The sequence below is a fragment of the Mytilus galloprovincialis genome, chromosome 2 (assembly GCF_965363235.1).
Source record: "Mytilus galloprovincialis chromosome 2, xbMytGall1.hap1.1, whole genome shotgun sequence".
NCBI classification, from domain to species: domain Eukaryota; kingdom Metazoa; phylum Mollusca; class Bivalvia; order Mytilida; family Mytilidae; genus Mytilus; species Mytilus galloprovincialis.
The window spans coordinates 62,176,271-62,197,638 of NC_134839.1; the positions used below are offsets into that span (position 1 = coordinate 62,176,271).

At 30.0% G+C, this 21,368-nt stretch overlaps 2 protein-coding genes across 5 annotated transcripts in view; one reads left to right on the top strand and one right to left on the bottom strand.

Annotated features, from left to right (window-relative positions):
* LOC143064068 (KAT8 regulatory NSL complex subunit 2-like) overlaps positions 1-21,368 on the bottom strand; it is a 486,386-nt gene that overhangs the window by 108,147 nt on the left and 356,871 nt on the right. The gene's annotated exons all lie outside the window — the stretch shown is intronic.
* The window catches only part of LOC143064070 (speckle-type POZ protein-like), a 62,353-nt gene that overhangs the window by 36,454 nt on the left and 4,531 nt on the right, over positions 1-21,368 (top strand). For 3 of the 4 annotated variants that reach the window (XM_076236593.1, XM_076236589.1, XM_076236590.1), the window contains exons 2-9: positions 8,334-8,541; positions 13,001-13,122; positions 14,513-14,664; positions 17,162-17,289; positions 18,449-18,626; positions 19,551-19,606; positions 20,011-20,133; positions 20,979-21,121. In XM_076236593.1, coding sequence (XP_076092708.1) covers positions 8,464-8,541; positions 13,001-13,122; positions 14,513-14,664; positions 17,162-17,289; positions 18,449-18,626; positions 19,551-19,606; positions 20,011-20,133; positions 20,979-21,121 — 980 coding nt within the window. In that variant the 5' untranslated portion in view covers positions 8,334-8,463. Of the gene's footprint in view, positions 1-5,133; positions 5,323-8,333; positions 8,542-13,000; positions 13,123-14,512; positions 14,665-17,161; positions 17,290-18,448; positions 18,627-19,550; positions 19,607-20,010; positions 20,134-20,978; positions 21,122-21,368 lie in introns of those variants that run through there. The other variant, XM_076236591.1, reaches the window with a different exon arrangement.

Sequence of the window (21,368 nt, forward strand, 5' to 3'; positions counted from 1 at the left end):
TTTACACATGATAGCCAAGTTGAAAATTTTCGTCACATTTTTCTCAGGAACTACAATACAAGGATTTCTGAAATTTGGTTTCAGGATTTATATAAGTCAGCTATACCGTGTGATGCGTTTTCAGATTCATCACTCGACAACTTCCTGTTTACCGAACACTTGTATGATTTTACACATGATAACCAAGTTAAAAATTTTCGTCACATTTTTCTCAGGAACTACAATACAAGGATTTCTGAAATTTGGTTTCAGGATTTTTATAAGTCAGCTATACCGTGTGATGCGTTTTCAGATTCATCACTCGACAACTTCCTGTTTACCGAACACTTGCATATTTTTACACTATTAATATTATCCACTTGCGGCGGGGGTATCATCAGTGAGCAGTAGCTCGCAGTTTCACTTGTTTCATCAAAAATTTAATTATTGGAGTTCTTTGATATGCCAAATCTAACTATGTATGTAGATTCTTAATTTTTGGTCCCGTTTTCAAATTGGTCTACATTAAGGTCCAAAGGGTCCAAAATTAAACTTAGTTTGATTTTAACAAAAATTGAATCCTCTGGGTTCTTTGATATGCTGAATTTAAAAATGTACTTAGATTTTTAATTTTTGGCCTAGTTTTCAAGTTGGTCCAAATGGGGGTCCAAAATTAAACTTTGTTTGATTTCATCAAAAATTGAATAAATGGGTTCTTTGATATGCCAAATCTAACTGTGTATGTAGATTCTTAATTTTTGGTCCAGTTTTCAAATTGGTCTACATTAAGGTCCAAAGGGTCCAAAATTAAACTAAGTTTGATTTTAACAAAAGTTAAATTCTTGGGCTTATTTGATATGCTTTATCTAAATATGTACTTTGATTTTTGATTATGGGCCCAGTTTTCAAGTTGGTCCAAATCAGGATTCCATATCAAGTATTGTGCAATAGCAAGAAATTTTCAATTGCACAGTATTGCACAATAGCAAGAAATATCTAATTGCACAATATTGTGCAATAGCAATTAATTTTCAATTGGAGTTATCTTTCTTTGTATAGAAAAGTAGTTGATAATATATGTTGGAAATTTGCCAGACATGACTATGATGTCATTTTCTATTTTTATTTGCAAATAACTTTATGTAAATAACTTCATTGGAAATTTGCCAATATAAAATGTTGCTGATGAAGCTTTTTTTCCTTATCTTATCTAAAATGTTTTTAGATAATGTATGTTGGACATTTGCCAGACATGACTATGATGTCATTTTCTATTTTTATTTGCCAATAACTTTATGTAAATAACTTCATTGGAAATTTGCCAATATAAAATGTTGCTGATGAAGTTTTTTTTATTGTTTTATACAATGAACAATGTATATTCACTTTTACTACCAACCAATCTTTACCATTCAGTGATAACAAGCACTTTATTTTACATTTTAATATTTTATGATGTATTTAAAAGAGTATAGTTATTGTTGCAAACTCCATTAGAAATTTGAATTGATATCAGTTTTGGAAAAAGGGAAACGGGGATGTGAAAAAAAGGGGGTGTTTAAATTTTTCTCATTTCAGATTTCATAAATAAAAAGTAAATTTCTTCAAACATTTTTTTGAGAGGATTAATATTCAACAGCATATTGAATTGCTCAAAGGCAAAAAAAACTTTTTAAGTTCATTAGACCACATTCATTCTGTGTCAGAAACCTATGCTGTGTCAACTATTTAATTTTAGATTAAAAAAGTTTGAAGAAGAAATCTTTAATTGATTTGTAAAATCTTGACATTTGTTTTGTGTAAAAAAAACTCATGTAATGTCAAAAATTTGATCACAATCCAAATTCAGAGCTGTATCACGCTTGAATGTTTTGTCCATACTTGCCCCAACTGTTCAGGGTTCGACCTCTGCGGTCGTATAAAGCTGTGCACTGCGAAGCACCTGATTTAATTTTATTTAACATTTAAACCGTTTGACTTTGAAATTGTATTTCAACAGTGTTCCTCTCCAACACTCTTTTGTGCTCTTTTGTTTGAGATAATAAAATGAATTTTGATTATATATTTATTTTGTAGTTTAATTTCTGTCAAACAGTTTTTTATATGTCCATTCCATCCAACCAGGACTAAAAATAAGTTATTATAACTTTACGTAGATTCTGTCCACCACATGTTTTACAACATATTTAGAGGTGAAAATAATTGAGATCATTTACTTAAAATGTAAAATGAATAACTGAAAGCAAACCTAATATGAAAACATTATTTATGAAAAAGGAGAATGAAAATAAACTTTGAAAACTGTGGAAAATCGTCTTGAGTTTGTATTTGTGGCTGGTACGTGATTGCATTGCCATTTCAGGACGACTTTGTGGTCAAAACTGTCTGAATAAGATTACATGACTAGTGGTATGATACACCAGGCATTGGTTGTTACAGCTACCTATGATTACAGGGTGCTTTGTTTACCTTCATACTTGTTAAGGTACAGGACATTTCTCATGTCATATCTACCTATAAATAGTTATTCTTTTTTTCTCTGAATAGCAAAGAGATGAAGTCATAGTCAACATTGGGAATGGAAACAAAATTTGTAATATTAGGCTTTTCAATTTATTTGTATTTTAGATCAATTGATTGATTGATTGGTTTAATTGATGTCTGCTGAACCTCCAGTTGATATATATTTGGGCTTTTCAATTTATTTGTATTATAAATAAATTGATGTCTGCTGTACCTACAGTTATTATAGTTTAAAACTTTCTTGCTTAACACAAAAAAATGTGTTCCCATTTTCATAACACAAAATATGTGTCCTCATTGCCCATGTTTGATTAAAATATTTTGTATTTCCCCAAATACATTTGTTTATTAAATTAAGTCAACATCCGTTTAACAGATTTAATTGTACAAGATTTAAGAGTGTTACATGAAAAATTCATGTACATTTGAATACCAGGGAATGAGTAAATTAATTTTATGTTTCATTGGAAAAAAAAGAAAAGAAAAAAATCACTTTTTTTTGTATTAACCGAGATCAGCTACTTTCTGGTATTCCCCATTTACTGTAAAACCCATTTCCCATTAAAGATCAGTTATTTTTGGCCAAGATGTCACACTAATTGAATAAAAAGATGATTACATTTAAGTCCACATGAAATAGATTTTCTGAAAGGATGATGTGTACTTGTAACAAAACTGAAGAGTTTCGTAACCTATATATCCAATAAAAAAAGGAATATTGTTATATTGCAAAGTACAATGTTTAATTAAACATGTCTATAGGTCAGTCTACATCTCAGTAACACAAGTTTAAAAAAAGAACATGAAGTAGAATTTAAATCAATTATTTTGAACATGTTTCAGACTTTGTGATTTCATTTATACAAAATCAATGAACATCTCATTCATAATGAATGAATTTATCAAGAATCATCTTCCAAAGGGATGTACTTTATAATTCTGCATCAAGTTCATATCCATTTAGATATCATATCACGTGTAATATAAATTCGCGATACATGGATATATATAAGGTATTATAATTATATTAAAAAAAATTTTAAAAAATGACTTGTATCATTAGCCATATAGAATGATGTAAATAGATAACTGTTGTAATATCCATATGTGGTGATATTTAAATGATAATAAACAAGACCAGCATGAAATTTTTTTTTAAAAGACCAAAAACCTTAGGAAATATCAAAGAGGTTATATTGAGACAACATAAATGCTAACCTCCTTGGTGAAACTATATTGGGATTTTAATCTAACCAATATAAAGTTTATGTGCTTAAAAAATTTAAACTTTTCCTTGAATATGTTCTAGATATTTGTCAAGTATATTGACCAACTTATTGAATGTCATTCAATGTATGTGTCCTTGATAATGACTAAATTTGGAAACAATGTAAGATCAATGTAAACGTGACAATACCTAAGGACCTTATTATTTTCTTTTTTTGCTGGGTACCATAGAATAAGATAGTGTGATACTACTTTTATTATAGCATTCTTTTCTTTTTTTGCTGGGTACTATAGATTAAGATAGTGTGATACTACTTTTATTATAGTATTATTTTCTTTTTTTTGCTGGGTACCATAGAATAAGATAGTGTGATACTACAGTACTTTTATTATAGTATTATTTTCTTTTTTTGCTGGGTACTATAGATTAAGATAGTGTGATACTACTTTTATTATAGTATTATTATTTTTGCTGGATACCATAGAATAAGATAGTTTTGAGGTACCAGTTTTAATAAACTTAGTTGATGGACATTTTTTTATTGAGTTTGAAAATAATTATCATCAAAACCATGAATTGAAAACCCCATAAACTAACAAATGATTAAATATTGTAACACAAAGAAAAGTACTCCCACAAAAAAAAATCACACAAAAAAGTAGACAAATCTGTACTTAAAGTACAAAACAGTAGAAGTAAATTAAAATTAAAAAATTAAAATAAGTATGGTGGGACCTATTTCTGTCTCCCCCCCCCCTTTTGTGGTATAAATTATTCTTTACCCCATTTATTTTGCTATGTCATTTTGTTCTATTTATTGTCTTTATATCATGTCAAAAAGATCTAAGTGCAAGATATAAATCTGTCTAATGAAGGTTATAAGTACGAGGAAGATTTGATTTACATAGTTCATACTCCATATTTAAAATAAATCATCTTCTTTTCATTTGATGAATGTATAACTAGTGTATTTGTCTTGTTTTAATCATTTCCCAGAGTTTTGTTATATGGTTTCTGTTATCCTTTGATACATATGTTCTAACGGATCCAGAATTACCAGGAAAATGAAGCAGTGTTTTATAAATTTTCCCATAGTGGGAAATGTCGTCATACACATCCTGACCAAAATCTGACAAATCAAAAAATAAGTCAGTACTTCCCTTTAACAGTGGGGTCTAAAAATAGTTTTTTTTTTTAGATTAAGGTACATTACAGTTTAATCATTACTTAAGTATTAGTAATAGCAAATGTACTAGTATCCCTATTCTTAATCAATATTTTAAGACTAATTATCTCATAAATAATGATTAGTAGTAGTACCATGTGACATGGCATTTATCCATTCATAGTTCAAACATGTGAATAAGCATGCACATGCTCTGAACTGTTTTCTCATTCAAAGGGAAATCCTCATTTACAGGTCAAGGTTGTTAACAGAAAAATAGGACAACTCAAGTCGCTGTTTATTCTTAGGGTTATAACAAAGTGAAAGTTGGTTTTACTGAATGAGAAAATGATAACTTGATTGTTTAAAGGATTTATTACATACAACTGGAGATGATTGATGTTAATAATCTTAGATCTGTTTTAGGGTAAATATAAACCATTTGTCTATCCACTTTATTTTGAAGTATAAAAGTTACAGGACATTCAGTACTTGTTATCCTATTATAATATTAAAGTTTCAAGTAAAATTTAAATTCTAGCTTTTTGCTTTGTTACATAAATATAAAATTATGTAGCAGTAAACTGTAGCAAGTGAAATATTCAACTGTTTCATATTTGCCTTTGAAAAATTCAGTCCCTTTGAAAAATTAAATCATGGCAGAATAATTTGAATTCTGTGTAATGTTGTCAAAATCTGTTCCTATGACGATTTTTTGGTGAAATATTTCTAAGAAATCGAATATTATATGAGTATAATGACAGAATTTTATAAAGAGAAAAAAAATCTTAATTCCCTACTTTAATTTCCCCAAATTCATCTGTTTAGATGTAATATCATGAAGAAATAACTTAATAACTTTACAACTGAACTGTTTCTGTAGAAAATATGGTAAAATGTATACATAGTAAGTTGAGATAACTTAAAACAAGACATTGGGATGAATCATTCTGTATCTATGACAATATCAGACAGATTCTACCTAGTCAGAATACAAGAGTCTTTATTATAGACCTTATTTTACTTTCTGACTTTTATGCCCCATTTATGGGCATTATGTTTTCTGGTCTGTGTGTCCGTCCGTCTGATTGTCCCGCTTCAGGTTAAAGTTTTTAGTTGAGGTAGTTTTTGATGAAATTGAAGTCCAATCAACTTGAAACTTAGTATACATCTTCCCTATGATATGATCTTTTAATTTTAATGCCAAATTAGGGTTATTATCCCATTTTCACGGTCCACTGAACATAGAAAGTGATAGTGCAGATGGGGCATCCTTGTACTGGGGACACATTCTTGTTAATACCTGGCCTAGCAGAGATCTCTAAAAACATGGTGGTCTGAAGGTTAGACCACTGAATTTTTCGAAGGACCAACACAACTTTGGTATTTTTCAAGAATAATAATAGTGAAGCCCTATATATTTTTTTCAAGGACCACCTTGTAGAAAAAAGATTTTGTGACCTTTGGCCTAGGACAGAGGTTAAATTATGTTTTATTGTCTGTGTGTCTGTCTGATATTCCTTTTAATCAACCTGTATCTGGCAAAAGATTTTGGTTAAGGTAGTTTACAAGGAAGTTCAGGTCGCATCAACTTGAAACCTTAAGTTCACATTGTCATTTGGACATGAACTTTTAAAATTGTATGCAAATTTCAGTTCTGGTTGACTGATCATAGAAATGTAATCATGTTATTCACATATATATTTCTAGTTGAAAGTTATTGGTTAATGCATTTTTAATGACATGAAGTTGTGGTCATATCAACTTGAAACTTAGTACACTGTTATTCATTCAGATGTGAACTATTTAAATTGAATGCAAAGTTATGGATTTGACCCTGATTCCACAGTTCGCTGAACATGGAAATTGGATAGTGCAAGCAGGGCATTATGTCATACATATGGAAATATTCTTGTTCAATCATGGAAAGGGTAACGATTGAAGATTTAAAAACGCTGTCATGTCAGCTCTTGAAAACTGATAATTTCAAATGTCATCATAAGATTCCCTACTTTAAAGTTGTATTTTGAGAGAAGGAATGATTTGCCCAAGCTACTAAACATAATCTAATATTCTTTTGGCCTTATAAAACATTGAATTATAGTTTGATTGGTTGTCAGAGAAAATTTAAGAAAATTTAATAAATTTCATTTGGCTGTTGATTTTGTTATTAAATCATTTGACTGTCTTATTTGAAGCACTACTATGTGATTGGGCTTGTGTGTGGATATATATCAAAATTACAATAATGATTTGTTAAAAAATGGCTAGTAATTTAGTAAACATAGTGTTTTGCTCATTGTTTCAGGTTGTACTTTGACCTTTTGTTGCATAAATCCAGTCCTTTGGTCTCTGAAGGATAGTTTTCTCTTTGGCAAATTATGACATCATATAAAATAGTTTGTGAATGCAAGTGTTTTTGTAAACTTTAACTGATAGAGTTAAGATTATCAACAGAAACAATAGTGTTGCAACCATACATGACCATTGTGTATTGATTTTTAAATGAGCACCCATTCTTAACCTTTGTGTATTGATTTTCGAGTCTGTATTAGCACTTAATGTATAGTTTCCATATAATCCTAGTCCTGGACCTGATAATTTCACATTCCAGACAATGATTCAGTTTTTTGCACTAAAGTTTACATTACAATTTTGGACCAGACTGGTTGTTTCAGATAAATGTATGTCTAGGTAAATTGTACATACATTTATCTGAACTAAACATTGTAAAGGTAAACAGGATACATGTCTGTCTAGTTTTAAACTATTGGAGCATAGAGAACAGTAAATTGAATTCTAATGGCTATAAAATTCAATGTTCTCAAATACCTTTCACTGAGATAATATTTCAAAAATGGAATGTGATGTAAACAAGGTTATAGGTGAAATGATTTTGTTTACTAATTGTACACAAGTTCAATATAATCAGAATCAACATTACAAATATACCTATTGCCAAAAGCATGATACTATTTAAATAAAAAAAATATAGCAAACTGGAATTCATTTTTGTTGTCAACAATTCCACCTGACCTCCAGTTTTCATCAATATTTTTAACTCTTCCAAAGGTGTTCCTAATAATACAGTTGTGTACCTTTAAGTAACATTATAGAATTTTTTGAGGCTCATTTTCCTTTTTCAGCAATATTTGGTTTATATCCAGCATTTATATGGATGGTCTGATGGTGGTATACCAACATAAGATGTGAGAGATGCTTGATTCCATCTCATAGCTATGTCAAATCAAAAACTTGAAAAATTGTATTTGCTGCTTCTAAGCAGCTGGATAGGATGACCTTCTATCTGTCTTTTGGGCTGTCAGCTTGTTGTCTAGCACAACTTCTTTAAAAACAATCTGTATGCCTAAGAGCTTAGTTTTTGTTTACTCAATGTTTGCAATTTTATTTTATATTTAATTATTCCTTTTTTTTCAGATCTGGCAGTGACAATTCAGCTAAAAATCCCAGAATTCCTTTGTCATATCTTGTCGCCCTGTTGCAACCGTCCAACATACCAGACACACTGGATAGAGAGGCGTCATCAGCACCGGATCATTCCGGACGAATGGCGGTGACGCGTGTTCCGACCCCGCCACCGCCAGAAATGTCATGTCCAGTAGCAGAAAACTGGTGTTACACACAAGTAAGTCTTATGGCAAATGACATTTTTACCTTATAAATCAAACCCCAAATTTCAATTGGTTCCATTAAAGTTTGTTTTATGAAATCTTCACTGAAACAAAAATTACAATAAAAAACAATTGGTCAGTGTTATTTTTAAAAGAAAATGGTAGTATAAGCCAAATGGTATAGTTACCTGGAAATATTTAGCTGATTTTCAATGTAAAGTTGAAATTAGTAATGACAGATGCATGTGATTTGTTTTTCATGTTTGATATTTTATGGCCATTAAATTTCAAGAAAATAACATTCTGAGCCCTTTCGCAGCTATTCATAGTTTATATTTGCCTAAGAAAATGATTTTTGCACTTAGTACCAGTATAGATACTGTCCAGTAGCCTTGGATAAATAACACATTTTTCAGTACTTCATCTTTTTTTTTTTTGCAATGTTTTGTGGACTTCTTTAATTATTCTGGACACATAGTGTTGTCTGATTTCTCTCGGATTTCGAAAGTCACCATGTTTTCTTCCCACTCCCCTTATTTTGCAATAATTTGACATTTCATTTTGAAATAGCAACATTTTGTTATAGTGCTACAAAGTAAGCCAATTGGTTAGAAAGGTTAGGATTTCTGATATTTTAAAGATAACTAATGGATTTTACTACTTCCCTGGTAACAATTTCATCTTCACTGAAGAAAAGAGTACCAGTGCAAAAATGTAATTTGTCTGCTGATGTGATTCAGGTCAATGTCTGGAAAATAAAATTAAGTATTCCTTTTTTTTCTGTTTTTCATGCATTGATGGACAATTATTCAGCAACAAGGCTGCATCTATTGAAAATGAAGCACTTTTTTTCATATACATGTAGATTATATTAAAAAATGGAATAATAATATTCAACAATTTTTTTCAGTAAAAGAACTTTGCTCAGTTGCTTTTTTTTTTAAATCATTGGTTATGATGGCAGTCTGATAAACTTGACTCCTGAAATCATCTCCTTTGTTGTAGTAAATACATGTATATATGTAACAAGAACTCACAGAAAATTACAGAAGTGTACTTTAATATGAATGCTTTGAACTTCTGTTATATTATCTGAATGCTTTGAACTTCAATGATATTATCTGAAAGCATTGACATTCAGCATAATATATTTTGTACTTTAAGCTAATGTTATGATTAACCATATTAAAATATTTTAAGGAATCATAGCCAAGAAATAGCTATAAATACACTGTCTTCCTGTTTGAACTGACTCACAATTTTAGTATTAAAATTCATTTTCATATTTATAATTATACCCCAACCCTAGGCTGCTCTAGGAGAAGGGGTTATATTGCAATCCCATTGTCTCAGTCTGTCCTTTTGTCCAACGAATATTTTAGTTGCACTTTTAATAGGTACTGCTACTAAGTTTGGGAACAGTTTGACAGCGATGAGTTGCATTGTATAAACATTTTTGGATCATCAGACACTTGCTTCTTGTTTGCCAATGTTTTGAATTTTTCAAGGATTACATCACTTGGGTATAGAAATATCATGGTCATTCATTTAGATCTCCTGTTTCAGCAATAAAACCCATGTAAAGTAGTGTGTCTGTTTAGCTGTGTGGGATTTATAAATTTACAACCATTTCCAGTTGGAAATGAGACTCTTTGAGGAGCTCCTTTTTGCTCTGTTGAAAGGTAAAATTTCTGCCCCTTAAATCTATCAAACCCACATTTGTAAATGGTAGTCCAAATTTCCAACTTTTCATTCTGGTTAGAACATAGATAAAGTGTTTTACGTTGATTAGTTTCATCCTGAATATACTTGAAATATTTGCCAATTGACATTAACACAGGGACTTCATATTTGGTGGACAGCTTGGCAATAATGAATATTAACATATATGAAAAGTAAAATTACCAAAATACCTAATTCCAAGTAAATTTCTAAATTGAAAGTCTCTAAACAAATGGCAAAATCAAAAGCTCAAACAGATCAAAGGAATGGAAAATAACTGTCACATTCCGAACCTGGTACAGCCATTTTCATATGTAGAGAATTGTGGATTAAACCTGGTTTTATAGCAGGTTAAACCTCTCACTTGTGTGACAGTCATATAAAATTCCATTACATTTCACATTTTTCCATTATTAGTACTGATTAGCATGACTTCATAATTGGTTAAAAGTGTTGACTTTTACTGTGTGTGAGTTTCAGATTTGTCAAACACAGTAACTTCATCTTTTCCGATATTCTTTGAGGTATGCACAGTGCAAAAAAGAAGCCTACTTGTTAACCTGTGAAAACTAAGTAGCAATCGCACTTGGGTGAACTGGTGGAAAGATAAAAAGGTCTTCAATGATTGTTTAATTTGGTCCTTATAAAGCAAAATAAACAGTGTTTAAGATATGAGTAAAGTCTTAGAGAGGAAAGACACATGTGTAATGATTTTGTGTCATGATTTGACACCATATCTTTTCTTTTCATTTTAAAAACTGTGGACCTGCAATTAGATATGGAAATTTCCCTGATAAAATGCAATTCTAAATGTCTGAAAAAAATATTAGTTTTATGTGTCCTTTAAGCAGATTGTCTGATGAGAAATATATATGTCCCTACCACTTACCAATTATGGTCTGTTGTCTGAAGAATTAAAGTATCTTATATCTGGCTGCATACCTATTATTGTCTGAAAAATCTTTATAGCAGTTAGAAGATTTAAAAAGATCAAAATAATGCCAGGAATGGGAGAGAAAAATAATAAATGAGGTCAATTGTACTCCAAACAAACTCTCAGGACATAGTATAGATTGATGTTGGAAATGAAACTGTAGAAAAATAGCTGCTCCAGAATAGTTCTGTTAGCAAAAGGTTTCTAGGTCATATATTGATCAATACACTATAATTTTGCCACTATATAATTACTTAAATGTGATCAAGTTTGTATATCAGTAATTGGTTTCATGGAGAATAAAATCGCATGTAAATCAAATAATGACTAAATATAGTGATTACTTTAGGTGAAAAGATGATAAATTTGAAGTTGTCACCTAAAAAACTAAAATCAGGCCATTTTGTGTTTGTGAAAATGTACTGAATCTATAATAAGCCTCTAAATGACCTTTGGTTGAACTTACACAAAAAACAAAATGATACAGCTGGTTTTAGTGATATCTGTTGCTTACCTGGAAAACAATTATACCTGTACAACATTTCACTCTGTTTTACCAAAAAACTTGTTATAGGTTGACCACAGCACAGCTGATACAACAATTAAGCAAATTAGTGCAGTCATATGAAGAGATTTTATCAAACTTTCTTAATTTCAATTAATCCTCTAAAAATAAGTCCTCTGATAAATCACATCAGAAAAATTGCCGAACTGAGGTGGGTTTATTTATTAAAAGTTTTCAACTGGGTAGATGTAAGATACAATTTTCTAAAGATTCCTTAAAGTGTACTTATAAAAGTAGATCAGCTTAAAGGAAAAACTAGGTCACTTTTATTAAAGTTTCCTTTTCTATTGATATTGCTTAATTTCTTAGGGATGAGATGGTTTTTATTTTTTGCATTTCTTGCAGTCAGTTTAATATAGAGTTTAAAAAAAGAAGGTTTTGCATCTTTTCTGGACCTCCCTGTTTGTTTAGATGTCAGACTTGAAAGCAGGTGTGCACTCAACATCTTTCAGGGAAACATCTATTCATCTTACTTATGTACTGAATATAGTTCATAAATTATTGCAATTAATAAACACATATTTTCTTTGAAACCCTAACAAGACATTTTTTACAAGTTTTAACTGTAAAAACATCTGTTTGAAGTACACGTACTGCTGAGCTTGACAGATGATGCACAGCAGAATTATTAATTAATTAAAAAATTCATAACTATTTTAGATGCAGTTTATTTCTTACAATACGCAACACTGCTTTTGAAAAATATGCAAAAATGCTTCAGGGAACTCTTTGTGTTCTGTTGACAGGCTGTTATGAGTTTTCATTAAATTCATACAAAAGTAATAACTCTGTATTTAGTTTTTTGAGTGTCAGCAAGTTGGAATCTGAGTTCGGTACTCTAAAGCATGATTATTTATTATTAAATCATATTCAGCAAAGTTAATTAATAAAATATTCAAAATTGAATTTTAGGTTATAAAGTTTATTAATCCTTTCATAATTTTATAAAAAAAAATATAAAGATTTATACACCAAAATAATTATAAGAAATACATGAAAAATCATCATTTAAAAAAAATCACACATGTTTTTGATGAAGGATGAGTTAAATTATCAATGAGGTATAACAGTTCATGATAATAGAGCATTCTGTTTTATGTTTAAAGCTGTGTATAATCCTTTGTTTTCAACCTCAGCATTTTACTTGTATGATACAGTCATAATTTTGTTCAAAACATATTTGAATAAAAGCTGTTCCTCAGTAACAGAAGCAATAAGCTAATGTTTTTATTCTTTATTTTTTTTTTCACAGGTGAAAGTTGTGAAGTTTTCTTACATATGGACAATAAACAATTTTAGTTTCTGTAGAGAAGAAATGGGTGAAGTTTTAAAAAGTTCCACATTCTCAGCTGGAGCTAATGATAAATTAAAATGGTAAGAATTCTGGAAGATTAAATTATGTTGTTTATACTTCGTTTATAAAAGGGTATTACATGTATCTAGTTTGATAGATGATAAATGCAGGGATATCTTATTTCATTTAATGGCATCATGATGTAAGTAGACAAACATTCACAAAACTTTTAAAATACTGTAAACCAACTTATTTATGCAACTTTCGCAAGTAGAAAAAAAACACGAACGTAAATCGTCACGAATATGTAAAATTTAGATCAATCCTTATTCAACTACCTAGAGTAAATTTGAAAATCGCGAAATTAAATCGCTGCAAAAACAGATAGATCAGGATTAACGCAAAATAAAGTTTGTGAAAATAATTTGATTTACAGTAGTTCTTCTGTTTTTGATTTTCGGAAAAAGAAAGAAGAGAAATCTCTACGAGATGTAATACCATCAAATCATAGTATGTCACATACGGTTGCATACGAAATAGGAAGAAAAAAATATTCCCTTGAATTTGACCATTGTATGAAATTAATCCTACATTTCCTTGCATTAGAAAAAATCTTGGTCATACACATATACCTTTGTGGTTTCAAAGCACCACTATTGTTTTATTTGGTGTTTCTGTAAAACATTTTGGAAACTTGAGGTTACATGGCTACTTAAGCTTATACACCAGAAAAAAAGGGGTGAAAATTTGTTTGGTTAACTTCCAGTGATGGGTAATTTTTTCTTATATGCAATGAAATGATACGTCAAATTTTGTCGATTGTTCTTGTCAGGATAAAACTTTACTAATGCCAAGTAATTCCTTATTTCAAACAAAGATAAATTCTACACAATTTTTTGAAAAGTACAAATTTAACAAAGACTAATAGAGGAAAATTAATGTTGGTATTACACCCACATGGAAAGAAAAAAAACTTGTTTTCTAGTATTGTTTATTCACAAAACAGATGTGTCAATGAATATTCCTTGAGGCAGGATATAGGTGTTGGTTTTCAATCAGGATCTATATGACAGGCATATAGATCTCTAAATAAATAGTTCATACTGTATTCAATATATAGACACACAAAATTTTGGTTCAGTCTATATAAGTCAATCTTAAGATATTCTGAGGGATTTTTGTTACAACCAGAATTATTATTTAAGTTAGTACATTAACGGGATAATAAAGTGCATTCCAGCCATGTACATTTACATTTTGATTAAATTTGATTTGATTGATATTATTCTATAAGCTTACAATGGGGGTAAATCAGCTGCATTTAGATTCACTTTTTAAGCCTAGTTTAAATCATATTAAATTATCTGAAACACTTTATAGAGCCGAAGGAAAAGTTTGAATTTTTTAAAGGCACATTCAATAGTCTTAGTGTAAATAGGGTCTAAGATATTCTTTTTTTGTATATTTTAGGTGTTTGAGGGTGAATCCTAAAGGTTTAGATGAAGAAAGTAAAGACTATTTATCGTTATATTTATTATTAGTGTCGTGTAATAAAAGTGAAGTTAGAGCCAAGTTCAAATTCTCAATACTTAATGCAAAAAGGGAGGAAACCAAGGCTATGGGTGAGTTTATGTAACACACTACACAATATGAATAAAAATATTCTAAGATGAACTAGTTCTCATACATGTTGTCCTTTCGTCACAAATTTGGTTTCTGGATGATAAAGTCCATGTTTAAAATCATATTCTGTAAGAACAGAACTTGTTCCCATCTTTGATAAGCTGCTTGTCAGTGTGTTTAATGCCTTGAAATGTTTAAATGTATAAAACTGACTTGTGTTGTCAATCTTAACTTTTTGTAACAGTTTTGATTTCTGAGTGTCAATACTGCCATTTTAAATAGCATTGATTTTATCATGATACTGCTAACATTTCAAATTGAACAACGTAGAAACCCATCGTAATTTTATTTTCGTCTTATGTTAACATTTAAATCAATATGAAACCTTTCAAACAACTGTAAGCCTTTTTGTATCAACTGTCAAAGTGGCAGTGGGTTGATTGGTGCTTGATTCATGCTTTTTTAACATCCAGAGCCCTGGGTTGATGGGGGGAAGGCGGTGGGTTACTTTGATAAATAGATAGATTAAGTTATACTACTGTGGATTCATGGGTAACAATTTTTTGGATTGAGGAAAACTTACACTTTGATGTATATTTAATTTCATGTTTGCAAAAAGTCGACATACAAGCATATGAAAAATTTGTAATTCGTTTAACATTTAAATTTGTGGTTCACTTTTACCAACAAAAAACAGGAAAATTGTTATCCAACGAAAAATAATGAATCCACAGTATCAAGACTGTTGGTAACATACTTCTATTTTTGGTAGGTTTATTTTTCATTGTATATATTTTACCTTACTATACTGCTGTTTTTGTATGAAAATATTGTGAGAGATATTATATTTGGCTTGTAGTATTACCACACCTCAGGAAGACTACTTTTCCATCATGATTTGGCTAAAAATATTTTGATACACATTCTTGATAGAATGATATGTCATCTTAGGCAGTTTACCATAGCCTCACAGAAACCCAACACTTCAATTTTATCAAAATAAAAGTGATTAACCAACCATTATCAAACTTCAAGCAACAACATGTCCTCTACAGAATACACAGAAAGAGAAAAAGCAATTAAAGCTGACTTGTTACACACACAAAATGTATTGGGTTTAATAAGTTTTCCAAATATGGAAACCTCCCTCAAACCATTAATTCAATACATCTTAAAATACATATATATATATGTTGGGTTGATGTTTAAGACAAGTTGTATATATATACCAGTACACGTGTATCATTAAATTGAAAGAAACAAATATTTTATGTTGGATTTGTTTTTTCCCAATATGATTCCTGCTTAGTACTAAATATATTTAAGCTTTTAGTGCAGGATTCATTTTAATGCTTAAAAAATTCAAAATATCTTCCTACGTAGGATCAGAATAGGTAATTTCATACTTAAATTATTGAATTTGTCTGATCTGAACAACTTTTATGTGTTTCTTGGCCATTCTCTTGTGGTAACACCCACTCAATCTGTTCTATAAAGATTCTGAAAAGTTCAAGATAAGTTGGTACCTAAAATCTAACACAAAATGGATCAATTCAACTGAATTTAGCAGACACCTTAATGTATACAGTTATTATTTTATCTCATAAACTTGGATTTTATTGGGATTTTTTTTGGGGTGATTAATTTTGTTTTAAATTTGAAGGGTAAATTGTTTATTGTACTTTTTTAAAAGAAAGAAATTATACAGTCAAAAATAATAGCAGGCACATCAAAGTTTTAACAAGTGTAATCCAAAATTTTCTTTGTTTTTGAGGCTTATCCCTTCCTAAAACTTTTCCTCAACCTCTTATGACGAAGATACTGCTTGTGCTTGAAATAAGAAAAACTATTTCATCAACTTTGTTAGTTTTAAAACAGCTTCTTGCAAATTTAGATTTGGTCATGACATAATCTGCATTCCTTTGTAGAAAGTATGCTTGATAAAAACCTATAAATAAAAGATGATGTTTGGCATGCTCATCAATGAGACAGCAACATTGTAATGAAAATATTCAGATAAATCTATCTGTAAAAATTGTCTTAAAAAATGGACCAGGGCATCTATAATATTGTAACAGTATATGCATTGACAAATCCAGAATATAGCTGAAGCAAAGACATAAAAACATGAATCATACTTTCTAGCAACAAAAACAATTATAACTTCCATTAAGCTTTTGGTCTAGTGGTTAGAGTAAGTATTGGTATGTATTTCATAAAATTATCATGCTATTTGAGTTCTGTCTGATCTGAAAGTTGTTCTTAAAAGGAATTACACTGTTTAATATATTTTCAGAGGTCCATGTGTTGGAAAGATAATTTTCCAAATCCTTCATATTTGTTCAGGTGATGCCATCTTTAAAATTGTCAGTCAAATCTGAAATGTTAACTTCATTAACACTCATTGTTTTATTTTAGAGTTTAAGCTATTGATTACCTTAAGACAAATTAACTTCTGAATGATTTCTTTTTTAACCAATTATATTTTTTTTACAGAGAGCCAAAGAGCCTACAGATTCGTACAAGGAAAGGACTGGGGATTTAAAAAATTTATACGAAGAGATTTTCTTATGGACGAACAAAATGGCTTATTGCCAGATGACAAATTAACAATATTTTGTGAGGTAAATTCCTGTGAATAGCAGACTATATATAATGCAGTTTGACATTCACAACTAAAGTGACCAGCTGTGCTGTCCACTATCGTATGTGATTCACATATATGTCAAATGGATAGTGTGTTAACATCTAAGATAATGTTGACCAATAGTAATACCAGATTGGAAATGAAGGAATATTGGATAAATATATTTGGAGACAACACCGTCATGAAACTCAATGAAACATTACCAATTTAAAAAATCCAGGCTTTAAATGCTGGTCTTAATCCTGTCCGTTACCAAAACCCCAGACCGGATAATCTGTCTCTTTACTTTTATTTTTGATATTTGATATTTCCTTTTAATCATTTGGATTTTATTTTTGTTGTGAACATGGATTCCGATGTTTAACAAAATTAAAATCAAAAAGGTCAAAATCTTGAAAATAAAATATGGGAAGGTTGAAATATGGACACATGAGACAGAAACGTTTGGTCTATTAATACCCCTGATGGTGATAGGTGTTTATTGCTGTGGGTTGAATTGTTTCTGACACTCTGAATGATCCACTTAATCATCAATATTCATCAGTAACTGCTAACATATATCAAATATGGGTAGTGTTCTTTGGTAGGAGCATACTTATACAGTACAAAGTATCATGATTTGAGTCCAGATATAAAACAGTGACCACACATTATTTAAAAAATGAGACCATTATCCATGGTAACCACTATCTTACTGGAATGTTTATGAACAGTTAAAAGAGACCTTTTAGACAAATTTTGTTTTTCATTTTGTTTATTTTTATAAACAGATATTGTTTCATGTCTTGAAAAACTTCATGTAACAGTACAGAGCATGTCCAATAAGCTCTTAAAATTATGTGATATAAATATTGTTTTGGTCAGTTTTCATTTTCTTAAATATAATTATTCTTCAAGATGCTAGTTTTACAGTATAGGAAAAAAAAGACTGTAAAACTACAACATACGTTCCACTGTATTATCAAATTTACAGCTTAATGGCAGAATTTTTGTATTTTTTTGTGTTATCAGATTTTTGGGTGGCTGTCTTTTTTGTTTAAACTCCTTTTATTATGATCAAGCATTTGATTACATTCAAATTAACTTGATATAAACAAGGTTTGCTGTCAATAAAATATTATTTGATTTGATTTCAGGTCTCAGTAGTAGGTGACACAGTAAATGTGTCGGGACAGTCAAATTGTACCCCAGTCAAAGTACCAGAATGTAAATTAAGTGATGACCTTGGTAGTCTCTTTGAAAGGTCATCGTTTAGTGATGTCACGTTATGTGTTGGAGGAAGAGAATTTCAAGCGCATAAAGCAGTATTAGCAGGTTTGTTTTATTTTTGTTTATTTATTGTTTGAATAAAGTCAAACTATCTCCATAGAATATAACTTTACAAAATCCTATTGGATATTTTAAACTAATAGATTATAGGTATTTAGTCTGACCTTTGGCATATGTATTTATTTGTACTTGCTTCATTACCTGAACAAACTCAATTCTAATAATGAATTTATATATGAACTCATTACAACTGCAACATCTGCAATGATTGTTTACAGAACAACTATGTTCGGTACTACAGAGGAGATTTTTATGTTTAGTCCTCAAATTTTCACAGATTTGAAAACAGGATATGGCCAACACCTGGTGTTTCTCAATGGATATGATGTAACTGCACTAAGTTATGCATATGAAATTATGATTGACATTTGAATATAATAAGTCTAGTTAAAACACATGCTGCACGTACAATTTATATAACAAGCTGTGAAATTGAATGGTAAATATAGGGGGAATAACTCTATCTTAAATTAAGAAAATTATTATAATATAACTATTACAATAAGTAGTAGAATTTTTGTGTTCAAAATAAAATTGTCTTACACTTGCTAGCAGTTTTGTTATAACTGACCATTAATTATCTGAGTATAGAAAACATTATCTCTAAAAACCACCAGAGCAACTGAAAGAAAATTTTACCACAATCATTTAAAGAGTACAACTAAAAAGTAGATATTTAATATTTGTTACTCTTCTAATTTCAACCAACATGGCTGGCTATACTAAAACAGAAAGCAGAAATAAAATATAGAAAATGCATGTAAATTCTTCTAAACCATTGTGCGAGATAGAACAAACTTTACAAAATTCATCTGTTATTGATATGATTGATTTCATTATTTGCATTGGTAGATATATTTATTGAACATGTTGAAGATCAGATCCTCTATTTACTTTTGTCTTTTACAGCTAGGTCTCCTGTCTTTAATGCAATGTTTGAACATGAAATGGAAGAAAGAAAGCAGGTTTGTTGAGTAATACGTTGGTTTACAGAGAGCAGAATTTATGCACTATTTATATAAATCCTACTTGCATTTACACAATAACCAGACCATAAAATATCTTTCTTTAGAAGAACCTGGTTCTATGTTTCAGGAGAAATGCACAATACTATCAAAAGATTTGTTTGTTGAACACAGAAATGATGAAACATCTGATCTGTGAAAGTTTATTTTGTAAAATACAAATTAAACAAGATTTGAGGAATTATTCATGAGACAGCAATCCAAAAATATTCAGAAACAAAAAGACATAGATCTACAGGTCAACAATAGATGTCAATACAAGATTTTAAGCTATAAATCACATATTTTCTATACTTCACAATAATATTTAAACATTTTCACTAAATGAGTTTGTTTATTTTCAGAACCGTGTAGAAATTACAGATGTTGATCATGAGGTGATGAGAGAAATGTTACGATTTATATACACAGGGAAAGCCCCCAACTTAGACAAAATGGCTGATGATCTATTAGCTGCTGCAGACAAGGTATTTTAACTTTACTGTATTGCAATTAATTTTGAATTCGACAAATACAATAGCAGACTTAATTATTTATTGGCTTAAAATCAGTCTTGTTTAAATATACATAAATTTGATGGAACATTTGATTGTAGACTTATTAAGCCACTATAGAGTAATTTACCCTTTTTCAGACAAGTTTAATAAATTTTATATATATTTTCTTTACAACAGGATGCAATAATGTGATATTATACTTATATACCACTCACAATACTGCAATGCCCTTATCTATTATCGGTTCATTTATTGGTCTATCCTTTCTGATAAATATAACTTGAACCATTTGATATTGTTGATTCCTATAAAGTTGGAATTACACTGTGTATTTTCAGGACTTGGGACTCTTTTCCTGTTTGAGAAACTTTGGCTTTCACTTCCTGTTTTCATACCCCATCTATAATAGAGGGGCATTACATTTTTCTGGTCTGTGCGTCAAATCGTTCGTCTGCCTGTCACGTTTAGGTTAAAGTTTTTTGGTTTTTGGTCAAGCTAGTTTTTGATGAAGTTGAAGTCCAATTAACTTTAAATTTAGTACACATGTTACCTATGGGAAGTTTTGACCCCAGTATCACAGTCCACTAGACATAGAAATGATAGTGCGCGTGGGACATCCATGTACTATGGACACATTTTTGTTGCAATACAATTTCAAATTATGTAGAATAATAGAATCTATCTAAGTGTGTAAACATAAAAACATAAATACCAGCTATACTATCTGCATAGTTTGACCATGAACATTAATATAACAATATATTAAATACAATTAAATCACAGAAACTTTTATTAATGTTAAATATCTTTTTCAGTATGCATTAGACAGATTAAAAGTTATGTGTGAAGAGGCATTGTGTTCAAATTTAAGTATAGAAAATGTGTGTGAAGTTTTGGTGCTAGCTGATTTACATAGTGCTGACCAGTTAAAAACACATGCTATAGATTTTATAAACAGGTTGGTATTGTGTTATCTTATCTGCTTTATTGAATTCTTAAAATTGAACATTACTAGAAAGTTCACCATTTGACAATTCTTGTTTTATACCATTGTATGTAATAATAAGAGGCAAAATGATGAACAGGTAGACACAGTGAAACCTTATTGTATGAAACTATTACAAAACATTGAGATTGAAAATAAAATAGCAGCAACATTTGATAGAAAAAGCACACCAGATTACAAGTCTAAAAAGGTATTGCCC